At 42.2% G+C, this 16,003-nt stretch overlaps 1 protein-coding gene across 1 annotated transcript in view; it reads left to right on the top strand.

Moving 5' to 3' along the window:
- Positions 1–16,003, top strand: part of DNER (delta/notch like EGF repeat containing) — a 299,636-nt gene that overhangs the window by 267,639 nt on the left and 15,994 nt on the right. The window contains exons 10-11 of the mRNA XM_064587206.1: positions 5,692–5,805; positions 15,241–15,372. Coding sequence (XP_064443276.1) covers positions 5,692–5,805; positions 15,241–15,372 — 246 coding nt within the window. The remainder of the gene's footprint in view (positions 1–5,691; positions 5,806–15,240; positions 15,373–16,003) is intronic.

Raw genomic sequence — 16,003 nt, 5'->3', positions numbered from 1 at the left:
TTTTATTATTATTTGTTTATTATTACTACATTCAGGTGTTATGGGTGTAAGAATGGACAGCTAACCAAAACTGAATAATGGCCCAGAAACCATCATCTGTAATAACGTATGACTCTTAAGGAGAAATTGCTATAAATGGGGAGGAATTGTTTTGTTTTGTTTTGTTTTTCATAAATGGTGTTGGAGAAATTGGGCTGCTAAGTAGAGAAAAGAAATGTTTTTAAACTTCTAAATACATTCCATGTAAATTGGAAAAAAAATACCTTTCATTGGCTCTGTCCTCCTCTACTTACTTCCTCTCTCTTCCTCTTTATTTTACAAGCAAGTTTCCCTAGAGTTGCTATAGATAGCCTCTCAGTTTGTAACATTTTTGTTCTTTTCTTAATCCTCCTCAGTTTGGGTCTTGTTCACACCGTTCCGCTAAAATGGATCTCGCGGTGACCTAACTGAAGACATTTTTCAATGAGATCCCGAAGCCTACCCCTCCAGCTTCTGACTCCCAGGTCCTGGCTTCCTGCTTCCTTGCCCCACTGACCATGGCTCCCTCTTGAAACTCACTCTGCTTTAGCTTCCTTCTGCGGCTTCGATCCTGTCCCCTGACTCTTGTCTCCCTGCCCTCACCGAATCCTTGCCCTCTGGACACCATGAATGTCATTGGTCCCCGGGTTTCCTTCTTGTCCCCTCCTTCTCCCCCCTACTCTTTGCCCTCATCCAGCCCTGCATCCACTGACTGCAATGTTGGGTCCCCAAACATGTGACACCTCCCTCCTTGACCTCTCCCAACCTTGTCTCTGTATTTGCTGTGACACTGCTAGTCAACCTTGTAGAAATTCCCTTTCTTAGGCTAAATCATCATCTCCTGAAAGGCAGAGACTATATTAAGTTTCTTTTTTTTTTCCCCTGTCAGTTCTCTGCAGCCCTTGATGTGGTGGCTTACACAAAGGCAAATGCTCAACAGCCATCTTTAGTTGAATTGGAATTGCTGCTTAACGCACTGATTAAATAAAGGAAACCAACATGAATGTTTTCCCAGAAAATTTCCGCTGTAGATCGTGAAATTGTTAGAAGCAAAATGCGTGGAGGGACTTGGAGTAACCTCCCTTTGGACGTACCAAAATGCTCATCCCTCCTCCAAAATTAGCTCAGAGCTAGTTCATGGCAAGACTTTTAAGACCTTGGTTAGTTCACAACTTCATATTGTCAAAAAGTCAAGTTTCCCCATATGCTGTTGACTTTTATTTTAGTAGGACAAACTAAATGATCAATAGCATACTAATTTGGAAATTTTGGTGCTAAAGTTATAAAGTTATAAAGAAAATATTTCAATTTTTAATTATGAAAACAGTGCAACAATAATACAATTTCTGGAAAGAAGAAAATTTGAGATATCGCATAGTTTTCAACAGAATACAAGAGCAGTAAGCATCTCTGTTGCCTCCATCCTTTTTAAATATCCATGTTTTCACAGATACAATGGAGTATGCCTATAATTTTTATATTGTTCTTCCCATACCTTCCTTTTGTAGTATGTTTGATTTAGATTTTGCTAGGAAGCTATAGATTTCTATATTAAATGGCTATGTAATATTCCCCTAGGGGAATATTTATCCGTTCCCTTGTGGCATCTGATGTGAGGCTGTTATAAACAATTCTGAAATGAACATCTTTATGCATATAATTTTTATACTTTCTGAATTTGGGGGGTGGGATTGGGTTTCAGAAATGAGATCACTGGGTTATAGGTTCGATCACATTGTACCTAATTGTTTATTTTAAAAGTCTACAGAAATTTGTAATTGAAGATGAGAACACTTTCTTTGTTTGCCCGAATTGCTTTTTTCTGTGTAACCAGTGAACAAGAATTTCTGGATATTTTGTGTATGTAGCCCTTCTCAAATAGTGGGATAGATACAAAAATGGATAAGTCAGGGTTTCTTCCTTTTTTAGGCTATTATTTAGCCAGAGGAGCAGGCTGAGACTGGCACACACAAAAGAAATAATGAGGCCAAGGTCGAGATGTCAGTTGTCATTTCTGAGGGAAAGGAAGTTTAGAAGGGATTGGCCTCTGTGATGGTTGAAATACTGGGAAATTTTTTGTGGAGGAAATAAGTTTGAATAGAATAAGATGGTGTCTTAAAATGAATATTAAGTTCAAAGAACATATAGAGTTAATTTCTTTACCTGACTTAATTTTCCTGGAGCTAAAATAGTGACTTCCAGTTTTCAAAATATTAATCACGACTAAATTGTGATGGCAACAAAGATTTACAGTTGGCGTGCTCCTCTTTGAATTTTTGCTCATTTTAATTCTAAAATTAACTTCTATACAGAGCCCTGTTGGAATAGAGATCTTTTCAGAAACATTGCCTCTCTATCCCTTAATATGAAAAGTATGAATTTTTATTAGTTTTGACTGAATTACAGTTTATTTTTGCTTGAGACTAAACATAAGTTTTGTAATAGTGCGTGCTACGTCCTTTGCCAAATGGGTGATGCATGTGTCGTTCCACAGACTTAATTTGAAGTGTGGACCTGGTTTTCCCTGACAAAATAGGGTGTTTTTGAGCCAGATTTGGAATGGCTTCTCACTCCTCTGGCAGTCCCACCTGTGTGTCAGCCAAAGTACACGGATCGTCGCCCCTCCTGAAAGGACAGGATTCTGGTGATACGTCCAGAACTTCTTCCATGCGTTAAATCATGGCCTCTGCTCTAAGGGACCTCAGAGATTTGTTGGGTGGGGGGGAGATGGATCAGACAGGAGAACAGATAAGTCATGCTTTAACACAGTAAAGTCTGTAACAGTGCGAATCTCAGCATGCTCTCAATGCACGATGGTGGAAAAATGGAGCTCTGTCTCGGGAGACTCAGGTTCAGCTTTCCAGAGAAAGAGCATTTGAGTTAGGCTTTGACAGATAGAATGTGCCAGGTGGAGACCAGCCTGGGCAGAAGGAAAGGAAAGCATTCTTGTCAGAGGAAACGGACGCCTAACACTCAGCGTGGTGCCAATGTTCAGGGCCCCTGGGGAAAGGGGCCTGAGAAGGAGCGTTTGAGAGGAGGCTCCTTGGCACATCAGTAGTGTTCATGACTCTCTATTCTCTGTATTCAAGGTTTCCAGCTCATGGTTGTTCAGCTCTTAAGACAAGCTGAGCAATATGACAAATAGTTTTTATACAGGAATTAGCAAGGCTTGGCGTATAGAAACCAAGTGCTCACTGGGGACTTTTAAGACCATCTTGCTTCATAGCCATCGTGTTTCCATGAAGATGAGCTTTTGTCTGATCTTGCTGCCAGAAAACTCTCAATCTCAAGTGACCCAATATCTTTTGAAAAAGAGAAATAACAAGGGATAAAATTATTGCGAAAAACAAAACAAAACAAAAACACCCAAAAGATCGAAATTGCTATTATCTTGGGTGTTTTCATCAAATCTATCTTACCAAAGTCTTTTAAGGTTAAGATGTTCAAATATTTAACCTACAATTTGCTTTTCTGCCTCATTTGAAAAATGTGGTCCTCTATGTGTTAATATATTCATTGTATTTATATTATGCAGGCTTCATTGGCTAACGCATTACTAGAAACCCAGTAAAGATCATCTTTGGTCATTCTTTCTTTAGATGCCTTTTTAGATTCCAGGCATCTCTGAACTTTGGTTATAGCTGTATTTCCCATTACATTTGAAAGCCTTTTCTGTCACCTGGTTTCCATTGATCCGCCCCATGGGAATTTGAAAATATGTAGATCTTTGTTTTTTGATAAACACTTTGAAGCAGAAAAGACTGTTTTGCATTTTATTCTTTTGGTTGAGCCCGTGCTACTTGGGAATCAGTGGGAAAATAGAAGCTTCTGGGTGAAAAGGCTGTACACACCCAAGTGAGAAAACATTACCAGTTTTATGCACATCTTTAAATTAGTTTGATCTTGTACATCACCTGGGTTGCCTGGGTTACTTAAGGACTGTGAAAGCCAGGGAGGCTCATTCCAGTCACTGGAGACAGGGAGGGAGCTCGGATGGGGCTTTAGGGGACCACGTCCCACCAGGCCTGAGGAGGTAGGATCGGGGTGGTAGGTGCAGGGAGAAAAGCCAGCAAGGACCTAAAAGTCACTTTGGGAAAATATCTGACAGAATATTATTCATGGGATGGGCACGAGGGGCAAAGGATAAAACGGAATGAAAAACCATCCATTCTAAATGCTTTGCCAGGCTCAAAGAGGTTGTTAGTATGAATACAGATAGGCAGTTCTGTTTTTCTTTCCTCTTATACTTTTTTCCTCCTTCTTGAGCCCGACTTCTTAAGACACTGAAAAAGAAATGATAGATAAAAATCCCAACAAGAATAATTTCAGTGACTAAATGATGAGTCATTGGGTGTGGCCGTCCTTTGCACAATATGAGTTCAGTAATGAAGTGGAGAGAAATTGAGTAAATACCATTCCGTTACTATTTGCTTTCTGCTTATTTCACGAGGCTGTCAGGAAGGGTGAATGTATCACTATATACATCCTTATACAGAATATAATATAATCTATCTTCCCCTCCAAAGGGCAGGGATGAGAGAGAGAGAGAGGAGAGATTAACCCATTCATCTATCTTGACCTTCCAGTGAAACAACAGCAGAAATCTTACCTTTCAAATAACACTGGATTTTTAAAGTTTTTTAGAAAATTATAAAGCAATAATTACTCATTGAAAAAAAAATTCCACCAATATAGAAATCCCTGACGTGAAAGCCAAAATAATTCAGTCCCTCAGCCCTACTTTTGCATACACACAGGCACACATAAACTTTTTTTTTTTTCACCCATGGGAAACTGCTTTTGCTGTAAAGATTTGTGCAATGCCTACTTTTTGTGAAATGGGTGCTGAGCTCTGTGGAATTTCGTACATTTCCACGGCCAGTCTGAGCTCATTCTCAGCAAACTACCCAGCAAGCACAGGCTCAGATTCAGATCGCTGGTGGTTTCCAGTCCCAGCTGCCCCCCCCCCCCCCAGCCTCGTGACCCCACGTGCTTTTTCTTGGTCTCCTCATCTGCAAAATGGGGGTGGGGGAGGAATAAGGCTGTTTGTCTCCTAGTGTTGTTGCCAAGATCCAGTGAGATGCAAAGCCCGGTGTGGGGGCCTGGGACAAAGCTAGCGCACAACACGTTAACTTTGGTACCTGATGATCGGATTTGGTCTTTTAGAATAAAGTCTAAGTACCCCGTGGCTCCCTTTCTGCTCTGCAGTTCCCCAAAGTAGAAGCAGAGCTCATTTCAATATCTGACTCCTCATCTTCCCCATCAGGAGGCTGCTTATTAATTATATCAACATCTTATAAAGGATGTCTGGCTATTTTCTGTTTCTTTTGGAGACTTTGAAAACATTCTGATAAATGTTATCTTTCAGGCTTCTAACTTGCTGTTCCCCAGACTTTGGGACAGGGCGTCAGAGAAAGTACAGATAAATGACGATGGTGGGACCTAAAAGCAGAGAATGGATTTGTTGTGTCCTCATAAGGCGTGTCCTCACGACAGTCTAGGCAAGAGTGGGCACACGGGTGTGCACTCACACACATATACGCACGCACACACATGTGCCTCTGGGAAGCTTTCTTCACAGAGTTCTGGGCTGTCCCAACACTTGGCTTTTAAAGGCCATGGGGGCTGGAGATCCCTTAATGAGTGACCCCTTTTGCATCTGTTTCTCCGCAGGAATACACTGTGAGTCGTACAAGGACCCCTGCGCTAACATCAGCTGTCTGAACGGAGGCACCTGTGACGGCGAGGGCCTAAATAGCACCTGTGTTTGCACCCCTGGGTTTACAGGCAAGTGAGCCGGGGGCTGAGTTTTCAAATCTACCCCCAAATCCCGAAGATGGCCGCTGTTAAAAACAAAACAAAAACAAAAAACCTCAGAGATCTCTATGCATACATTACTGCAAAATATGAAAACGGTTGCAAATTGCGACTAGGCACTGCTTGGACAAAAATCTATAAAACAATTGGCTGTGTTGTCATTGCAGGAGGTTCTTCTGAAGCCAGCATTTGGTACAGAGACTTGCTGAGATTGTCATTGCTGTACGTTTCCAGAACCGCAGCTTTGAAACACGAGCAATGAGCCATTACACCAGCAGCTGAGAAAGTTTAAGTGTTCACGGAAGGAGGGGAAAGGAAGGATCAAATGCGTCTTTTCTAGAAATTGCATTGGGTGACCGCATTTATTTTTACGGAAAGATGCAACAGTGGCAGGATATTGAAAGAGGAAGGGAGGTGGTGGTGGTGGGCAGTGAGGGAGTGACTCTAGCATCGGGGGTGCTTGTTAGTGAAGGTAGAGATGCTGGAGGTGTGGGGGATGGGGAGAGAAAACTGCCAAGAGCAAAGCAGATGAGGAGAGCAGGGGGCAGGGGGCAGGGGGCAGGGCTGCATGCAAGAGAAGCCCTGGTGGCCTCTGAGCTCTGAGTGGGAAGAGTCATTTCTAGACTAGGGATCCTTCTAGATCACCCCCTACCCTATGGGCTTCAGGGAGGTTTTGAATCCCTGAAATTGGATGTGAAACATTGTATGGATGTGAATCTGTTGAGAGGAGGTTCCCATTTTCATTGTATTCTCAGAAGGAACCATGAACCACGGGGGTAGAAAAGGTCGATCCTTTGCTTTTCCATCAGAACCCAAGAGTCCTGAAATGTAGAGCATCAGACAAGTCGAGGTTTCAAGAGCTTGCTCAACCAACAGAAGCATCTGGGTCACTCTGGTTTGCGAGTTGGGAAAGGTTGACATATAGAGTGCTCACAGAAGAAGGTGGGGACTTAGCTGCAGGAGAGCACCTTGCCCGCTCCCCGATCCCTACTCCCCTCTCCCCTGCCGAGCCGCTGGGCGCCCCCCAAACCCTGGAGGATTTCACTGGGGAAGATGCCAACAGTCAAGATGTGGGAGAAACGACTTCTGATCTTCCTTCTATTTATCTGTGTCACATCCTGTGTTTTTCCTTTTGGGTTTTCCTGGGACTGAGAAGTGGGCTCATTCCAGAAAATGATTCGCAGATGGTTTTGTTTTGCTGACTGGTTTATAAACACACACAGACGTTTATACTCATCAATGAATGCAAAAATAATATTCGGGAAGCATTCTGGGTGTTTTTTTCTCACATTTTTATCTCACAAATCATAAAAAGCATGGAGGGAAGATTAGAAAATATAAGACCATAGGAAAAAACCCCACCGCTTAGCACCGCACCGCTCAGAGGCAGCCATTGTTAATATCTTGATACATATATCCAGAGATTTTCCTGAAGGTCTGTGTGTATAACATATAGCATAGAATGTGTACGTGTGTATGTTTGAATTCAAAAAGGAATTGTAATTCTCCTACCATATTGTAACCTACTTCTCACTTAAAAATACATGTATATCATAAATGTTTCATCATTTTTACTGGCTGCCCTTTAGCCCATTATATAAAATGTTTTTTTCCTAACACATGGCCAGTTCAGCTTTTGGGGGAGTTGAGAACTGTTCCCTATTGTAAACAACATTGCTATGAGTATTCTTGTATATACATCTTTGTGGATGTGTCTGATTATTTCTTTGAGCTAATTTCCCGGAGTCCCAGGGTTCGGGAAAATATGTACATATTTCCATATTGCTCTTGAGAAAAAACACTGTACCAAATTCACTCCTACCGAGAATGTACAGGGACACCTGTTTTCTTGACTTCATAGAGATGCTGACAGTTGTCATTTTGGTGGCCAAAAATGCCCTTTAAGTGTTGTCTTAGTTTGTAGGTCTTCGATTCATAGTGAGGTTGAATACTTTCAAAATAAATGTGTGGTTATTTGTCTCTCTTCTTTTATAAACTCCCTATTCATATCCTTTCTTTGCTTTTCTACCATTTATGTTAACCAGCCTTCCTACCTTCCTTCCTTTCTTTTACTTTAAATTTTTATTTTAATCCCAGTTAACGAACACTTATATTAATTTTTGTTCTTGATTTGATTTGAAATAGCCCTTTTTAGTAAGTATATGACATTTTATATTCCATAGGTTGAAAATATTTTTCTACTGCCATTTGCCTTTTAAATGTATGAGTGTTTTGTTTTCCTATATTTTATTTTTATATAATTAAATCTTTATATTTTCTTTTGCTTTCTTTTCTTGTAGTTTCATGTTGAAAAACCATACACATCAAGATTTTATAAACGTTTCCCTATATTATCCTAATAACATAGGAGTTAATTTTGTGCATGCAACTCTTTAATCCATTTGAAATTTATCTTGGTATCCTATGGGAGATAAAATGCAATCTTTTCTCCAGAATATTTACCAAATCTCCAACTTCCTAATCAGCATTCGCTCTTGGGTATCTCTCAAAGATACCCAGAGATATAGATTTTCTTCTCCCTTCCTTCTTTTTTTTTTTTTTTAAGATTTATTTATTTATTTTAGAGAGAAAGAGGGTGGGGAGGGGCCCAGAGGGAGAGGGAGAGAATCTCAAGCAGACTCCCTGATGAGCGCAGAGCCCTACTCGGGGCTTGATCCCAGGACCCTGAGATCATGGCCCGAGCTGAAACCAAGAGTGGGATGACTAACTGACTAAGCCACCCAGGTGTCCCCTCCCTTCCTTCTTGAAATGTTTGCTAGCTCAATAAATGGTATTACCAGCACCTCAAGTTGTTCTGGCCAGAAACCAGGGACTCATTTTGTCCTCTCATCCTTTTCTCCCTTACATGCATCCAACCACCAAAGAATCCTAGAACCTCTTAGTTGCTCTCACTTCCTGGAGCCGACACTGGGCTGCCTTCATGTCCTGCCCACATGAGTGCAGCCCCTCTAACTGATCTCCCCACACCCCTTCGCCTTCACCCCTAACGCATTCTCCACACTGCGGAGACCTTATGAAATGAATGTCTAATCCCGTTGCTTGCTGCTTAAACATTGCTTATTGGTATTTCATTGTTTTTAAGAAAAGATCAAAGCCCTTAGCATGATTGTCGAGACCCCAGCAGTCTGGCCCCATCCAGCATTTCCAGCCTTGCCCTGGCTGGTTCCTGAACACCCCGAGTCAGGGTCTTCTCAGTAATGTTTTTCCCTCCATCTCCTGCCTCCTGGTTCTCTCTGCTCCCCCACCCCACCCCTAGGCATCTCTTCCATGGTACTCACCCTGATCAGAGGGAGAGGTTGGACTCCTCCGTGAAGCATGTTCCAACATCGCTCTAAACTGGTCTTTGAAAACAACAAATGTCTATTTCTCTTCAGCCCTGGTAACTGTTCTGGCTGCAGAGGAGCACAGAACAGTTCCCAAAGTTGTTTGGAGATCTGTGCTGTTAATTTGTTTTAGAGAACACTGGTCCCATGAGATGCTTCTTGGAAAAAACATCTGTGGCCAAATAAATTTGGGACTTGGTACCATGTGGAGATTCATAAAGGGTGTCTGGGAACTGCAGGCTCTGAGAGGTCATACAACAGAGAATTTTATTTGCCTTTGTTTATTTTCCAAATATTTTTGATCATAGAACCTCTCTTCCCGCTTTAAGAAGAACCTAGAGTATTCTGAGAGTTAGCAGGCATGGAAGAGTCTGGTAAAATATTCACTTCCACCACCTAAGGAATGATGCTGCCTGTCCTCTTTGAATTGCTACCTTGGCACCAAATACTCTTTCATTTTACCTAAGAGTTAGCAAAACTTACTCTTGGCCAACTATTAAGCTCTCAAAAACTCCCTAATTGACTAAGTGGAGTGAATTAGGCCAATCATTGTTAGATAAATTAGACACTCAATCCAATGGCACATTTACCTCATGAGATTGGCTTTTTCAGCTCAGGTTGATTTTGCTCTTCTTCTAGGTTGTTTAGGTGAGACCTTAGATTATTGATTTGAGGCTCTTCCCTATTTCTCATGTATAAAATTTGGTGCCGTAAATTCACCCTTCAACAATTCTTTGGCTGTGGGGGCACCTGGGTGGCTCTTGATTTTGGCTCAGGTCATGATCTCAGGGTCCTGGGATCGAGCCCCATGTCAGGCTCTGCACTCATCATGGAGCCTACTTGTGATTCTCTCTTCTCTCTCTCTCTTTTTCTCTCTCCCTAAAGTAAATAAATAAAATCTTAAAGAAAACAATTCTTGGCTGTGTCCCACAAATTTTATGTCATATTTTCATTTTCATTCAATTTTGTTTAGGTTCCTTTAGACTTTCTCTTGGATCCATGGAGTATTTGTAAATGTGTCATGCAGTTGGGGCTTTTTTTTTTTTTCATGCACTTTTGGGCACTCCTGGGTTGCTGGTTTCTCCAGCATCTGATCTGGAACATAAGAAGCCAGAAGAAAACTCAGGTCCTCACCACCGCATTGTTCCATGAGTCCTGAGTTTCCCTGCCAGTCTGTCTCCTCCTGACCTCTCAGAGTCTTCTCGTGTTTGTTTTCTGTATAATGTCGAGAGTTTCTGCTTGTAGGAGGAGTAGGAAAAATATTTCCATCTCACCGTTTTGGAAGCAGAAATTTCATTCTGGCTGCTTTTAGGATTTGTCCTTGATTACTGGCTCTTAACAAATTGATCACGATGTTCCTTGGTGTGATTTTGTTGGTGTTTATCCTGCTTGGGATTTGGTGTAATTCTTGGATCTGTGGTTTTATAGTTTCCTCAAATTTGGTACATTTTTAGCCATTATTCCACCAAATATTATTTTATGCCTCACTCCCCTTTCCTGGGACTCTAATTACATCTGTTAGACTACTTAGAATTGTACAACAGGTCATTGAGTCTCTATTGAGTTTAAAATAATTTTTTTCCTGAGCCTCAGTGTGTTTAGCTTCTACTGCTATTGTCAAGTTTACTGATTTATTCTGCAGAATCTAGTCTGCTGTGAAAATCATCCAGTATTGTTTTTAATTTCAGATATTGTATTTTTCATATCTAGAAGTTCCATTTGGTTCTTTTCTATATCTTTCATTTCTATCCTCATTTTGTTCATGTTTTCTTTCACATTTTGAGCAAATTCCTTGTTTACTCACCATCATCTGTGATTTCTGCGTCTGTCTTTGGACTGATATTTCTTTTGGTTATGGGCCACATATTCCTCTTTCTTTGCACAGCTAATGGTCCTTGTGTGGATGGACAGTCATTGTGAGTTAAGTTATTGAGTGATAGGGTTTTTTGTGTTTCTTTTTTTAAGTGCTGTCCCTTCTCCCCCCCGCCCCCCGCTGGCAGGTAGGTAAGTTACTTGCTGGCCTGACTGATCCTTCCAAGGTTTGTTTTTATATTTTGGGGAGTGGGTCTGTGGTTGCCTTTTCTCTAGGGATAGAGATGCCCTAGCACTGAGGTGCCACCTTTTCCCACTGAAGCACTGCATGGCCAATGAAATATCTGCATTCTGACTTGTGAGACTTTGAACACAGTCCTCTAGGAGCTCGGGGAACTGCTCATCCTTCATGGTGTTTGCCAAGCCCATGGAGTTCCAACGTACTCACACATAGGATTTAGCAACAAACTCAAGGGGACGCAGCACATTTCTGATGCTCTTTTTCTGACTGGCTCTATCTTTTTTGGGAGCCTGTCCCACACGTTGCAGCTACCTCGTCCCCCACAAAGTCCGGTTGTCCTTGGTTCAGAGAGACACTGTGTTCTCAGTTGGCTGCAGGCAGGAAGCCAGGATGATCACGGCACTCAGCTGTTCTGATTTCCTTCTCTTGGGGGCACTGCCTGTTGTCGAATGTCTCAAAAGTGCCTTTCCTTAAATATGTATGTCATCCGCTTTACCATGGAAGGCCGAGAGAGCTTTCCGTCACTCCATCACAGCAGAAGAAGTTCCAGATCATTTTTAACATTCATTTCATCTGGAATAAAATACCTGGGGAGCATGGAGGAGGTATAGTTAAAGTACCCAGTCCAGCGCCTGGCACACAGTAGCTCTATATTTAATACTCAGTATTCTAAATATAATGATTTTCATTGATATCATGCAGTGTGGGCTGTATTAATTGAAGGGTTTACTCACAGCAGTGACTTTTTAATTTTTTTCCATTTTAATGTATTTGAGTAAAGCATACAGAATTAAAGGGCACACTTGTAAATTTGCATAAATACTATCAAATTTGATACCTACTCTATGTATTACCTCTTAGAAAGTAGTAGATTGAAAAGCAATTGTAAAAGATTTAAAGCTCAGACTCTGATTTCCAGCCTTAGTCAAGTAGAAATTTCATTATGTATTCTCTTTACAAATGTTATTCAAGCACAACAGTGATTTAAAAGTAATTGATTTTTCCCCAACTCAAATTAAAAAAAAAAAAAAAAAGCGAGTCAACAAAAAAGTCATCTGGCTCAACCCAGCAAAAGCATAAAGATTTATTAAGTCAACTCTGCGTAAGGCAAGGTGATATAATCTACCAAGAACTCTTCTAAAATAAGCCAGAATGCATATTGCTTGAGTGGAGTGGTGGGGTGCTGAGGCGCTTACAAAAACATAATACTCTTACTATGGGAAACTCGAAATGAATTTACATGCAAATGAATATACATACAACAAAGTTGCTCTCTGTAATTCATAATAAATCTTCAAGTACTTTGTGTAAGACTGATGTCAGAAAGCATGATCATTGTAAGGCAGAGAAGAGTGGTTGTGTTTGGGAGTCTTATGGCTGAAAATTTTCCTCCAGGGGCTCCATCATCAGCATCACCCCATGTCCGTATTCCTACCGCCAGTTTAGGGCACGGTGAAGGCCTGGAACTGAGAGCCAGGTGGTGGATAAGCGATTCAACCAGAGGTGCAGGAGCCTCAGTCTGTAAGATAGGCCATTAGAGTAATCCAAGGGTTGCTGTGCCCCATGCGTCACCCCTGGGGTCAGCCAGAGAACCTGTGCTATGGAATTAGCTGCTGGCTGTTTGGGCCCCAGAGTTTATATCGTTAGCTAGTGTGATTTAATCTGTCCCCAGTATGGCCCTAAGAACACAGTGGTGAAGAAATCCAGACGTGGATGGGCTTGGGACTCTCTCTGGTTCCCAGTCCTTTAGATCCTGAGTCTCGATAGTTTATCCATACATACCTACAAGTTCATTCTATTTCCCCCTGTCATTCTCTATTCCTATCAAATCCTTTCAATCTGGCGGGGCGGGGGGGGGGGGGGGGTGGGCGCTGCCCAGGAGGAGACAAAATTACGGCCTGCGGATTTCTCCCAACTACATTAGTGCCCCTTGGAGATCCAAGAACCAAAACATGCATTAGGGCTAATCTGGAACCTGGACTGGGCATTTACCTCGCTGGTCCAAAAATCTCTGGACCAGAGCAGGAACGGATGGGCTGGACTAGCTCTAGGACTGCCCAGAATTTAGGGGATTAGAGGGGTTTGGGGCTGACATTGGACTTGCGGAGCAGAGTGGAGCTTCTGAGTGTTGCCGGGCAGTGGAAGCACAGAGAAGTCAGGCTGTTTCTCCAGCTGTGGCTGCAGAGGTAACGGGGCATCTTATTGTAGAACGTGCAGTTTTCCCATGGCCAGCTGAGGACAGCCACTGTCCAATAAATGCCTCAAGTAAGTTTGTCTTCCCAAATGATTGGAAAGTAGTACTGATGCATATGTATTTGTCAAGGCCTTTGATTTAGTCCTTTTAATGTTTCTCAGCACGTTCTTGTTTATATGTCTCCTCAACTAGTCTACCATGTAATGCCGGCTGTAATAGGTTAGTCTGTGCCCTTTTACACTCTGAGCGATTGCCCCATTAATAGCAAGACAACCTTTGAAATAGGTTAGTGAGAGGCAATCCATTTCATGTCTTTCCCACTGATGTAAATGACTATATTTATTGCAGGAAACACATTCACTTAGACACCACTGAATTACAATCAATCTAGTAGGGCCTCCGAGGAGTAAATGTTTTATTCGACAGATTTCACTTAGTTAAAAATAAAATAGTCAGATGCCAGGTAAGAAACAAGTGTAAAATGAAACAGGCACGAAATATTTCAGCGTGAGACTCCTGCTCTAAAATGGGCTGGGAGTGACATATGGTGGTTTCATAAAGGCGAGGTAAACCACCAGCAGATTGGAAAGTACTTTAATACTAATTAAGTAAGCCTGGAAGTAACTATCCGCGTGCACACTGAAGCATCGCCTTTGAAAACGGACAAAATATTTGATTTTGCTCCTTTGCTTTGGTCGATGACTGTGGCATTGCTAGGGGTTTTGTGGTTTGTTCTGGTTTTTGAGTATCACTTTTTACATGTATCTAAGAAGATAGAGATATATTTTGAAAATTTCTTTTTCTCATTTTCAAACTCTTAAGAGAAATTGCCTCAATTTGAAGTGCCCTGTTCCATTCATTTGATGAGATGCCTTTCGGTTTGAGACACAGACCCATCTTGTAGTGACTCATAGTATGGCTTAAAATCGGTGAAGGTGGCTTTGTTTGTGTAACTTGTGATGACAAGCTATTTCCTGTAAATTGGTGTTTGGACCACCATGACATCAGCCCATGGTCTGGTTTGTTAGTTTAAGCCAGGCTCTCTCTGATGGGGACAGGGATGCCCCAAAATGTTGGGTCTAGGCAGGGTCAAGAGCTCCCTTTTTCATCATGGGGGAAGGACAGGCTGGAGTGAACGTGAGCTTCCCAGGGTCATGGTTTCCCAGGGGAGATTGAGTCAGAGCTAGGCTAACCCTAGACCTCAGAACTGTCTTTTCTTATGGGAGAGGGGGTTGCTGATGCTCTTCCTGTGCATTTCCATATTTCCCAGAAACATATCCAGGGATTTGGAACGTGAAGTAAATGTTCATAATTGACTCTGGCTAGGCGCACAGCTGTGCCCTAGAACTCTCCAGAAAATAGTCAAATATCCAACACTTGGCCACAAAAAAAATCATAAGCTGTGAGTTTTGGCTTTCTGGAGTTTCAGAAAAATAAATAAGAAGATTCAGCGGATGGAATTCAAAATAAAATAGACTTTTTAGATAAAATCAGGAACCCCAGTTCTCTGTTCCCATCAACCTCAAAAGGTTTTTTCAGACATGAGAATCAGCCTCAGTTAACTATTTGACTCTACTAAAGGAGATGCTTTTGACCAGTGCCATTTTTTTTTTTCCTTTTTTAGTTTTACTTCAGCAAAAGATCCCTTGTCTGGGACTTTGGGGAGAGTTCCCCACTTCATGTACACAGCCAGTTGGGATCCGTTGCTGGAGACCGTGACCCCGGCCTCGGATCTCTGCTTGGCCAGAGCAGTGATGGGTGACAGCGCCGCTGGTGAAGCCAGCTGTCCTCACTGTGTTTCTTTATCTTTGTAGGTGACGAATGTGACATCGACATCAACGAATGTGACAGTACCCCATGCCATCACGCTGGTACCTGCCTGGACCAGCCCAATGGTTACACCTGCCACTGCCCTCACGGCTGGGTGGGTGCAAACTGCGAGATCCGTAAGTATTATGCTGTTGTTTAACCTCATATTTGCATTCAACGAGAAGGGGACACTGAGCGTGCCCAGGTGGCCCCTGTCAGCCACTGAGTGGCTAACCTGAGTCACCCATGCCTCCCGAGTCCCAGAGGAGTACCTTTGCTCCCTGCTCTGTGCCCCTCTCCCTCCTTCCTGAGTCTGAAGCCAGCCTTTCCACTGGGATGAGCATGTGCAGATGTCATCCAGAGCTCCCTGCTCCTAAGACAGCCAAAAATGTGCCGAGCAGAGAAGCATTAGAATCGTAGCACAAAATAGAGTCTTTGTGTTGAAAACATGAAAAAGCACACAGAATATAGACTCGCTTTGCATTTATGTCTTCAAGTGTCTTCAAATGTATTAGGTTCCATCCGTGGCCTGGAGAACAGTCCAGCGAGGATGAGGGTAAAAGAAAATTGGAAAAACATTACGAGCTGCGGAGAGCAAAGTGTTCTCTCTTAGAGATGAGCCCACAGAAGTTTGAAAATGTCATAATCAAGATTTCATGTATTAAAAGAGTGGGTCTGCTAGGATGGAGGTGAAAATGAGAACTGACACAGAGGTCGGTGTTCCGGTTATTTGGGAAACTGGGAAAAACTCAACCGTGAAAGGGGTTT

Source organism: Mirounga angustirostris, unplaced genomic scaffold, assembly GCF_029215605.1.
Source record: "Mirounga angustirostris isolate CCGP_5_RB_7025 unplaced genomic scaffold, mMirAng1.0.hap1 SCAF_3, whole genome shotgun sequence".
Taxonomy (NCBI): Eukaryota; Metazoa; Chordata; class Mammalia; order Carnivora; family Phocidae; genus Mirounga; species Mirounga angustirostris.
This window is presented reverse-complemented; position numbering and strand designations above follow the sequence as displayed.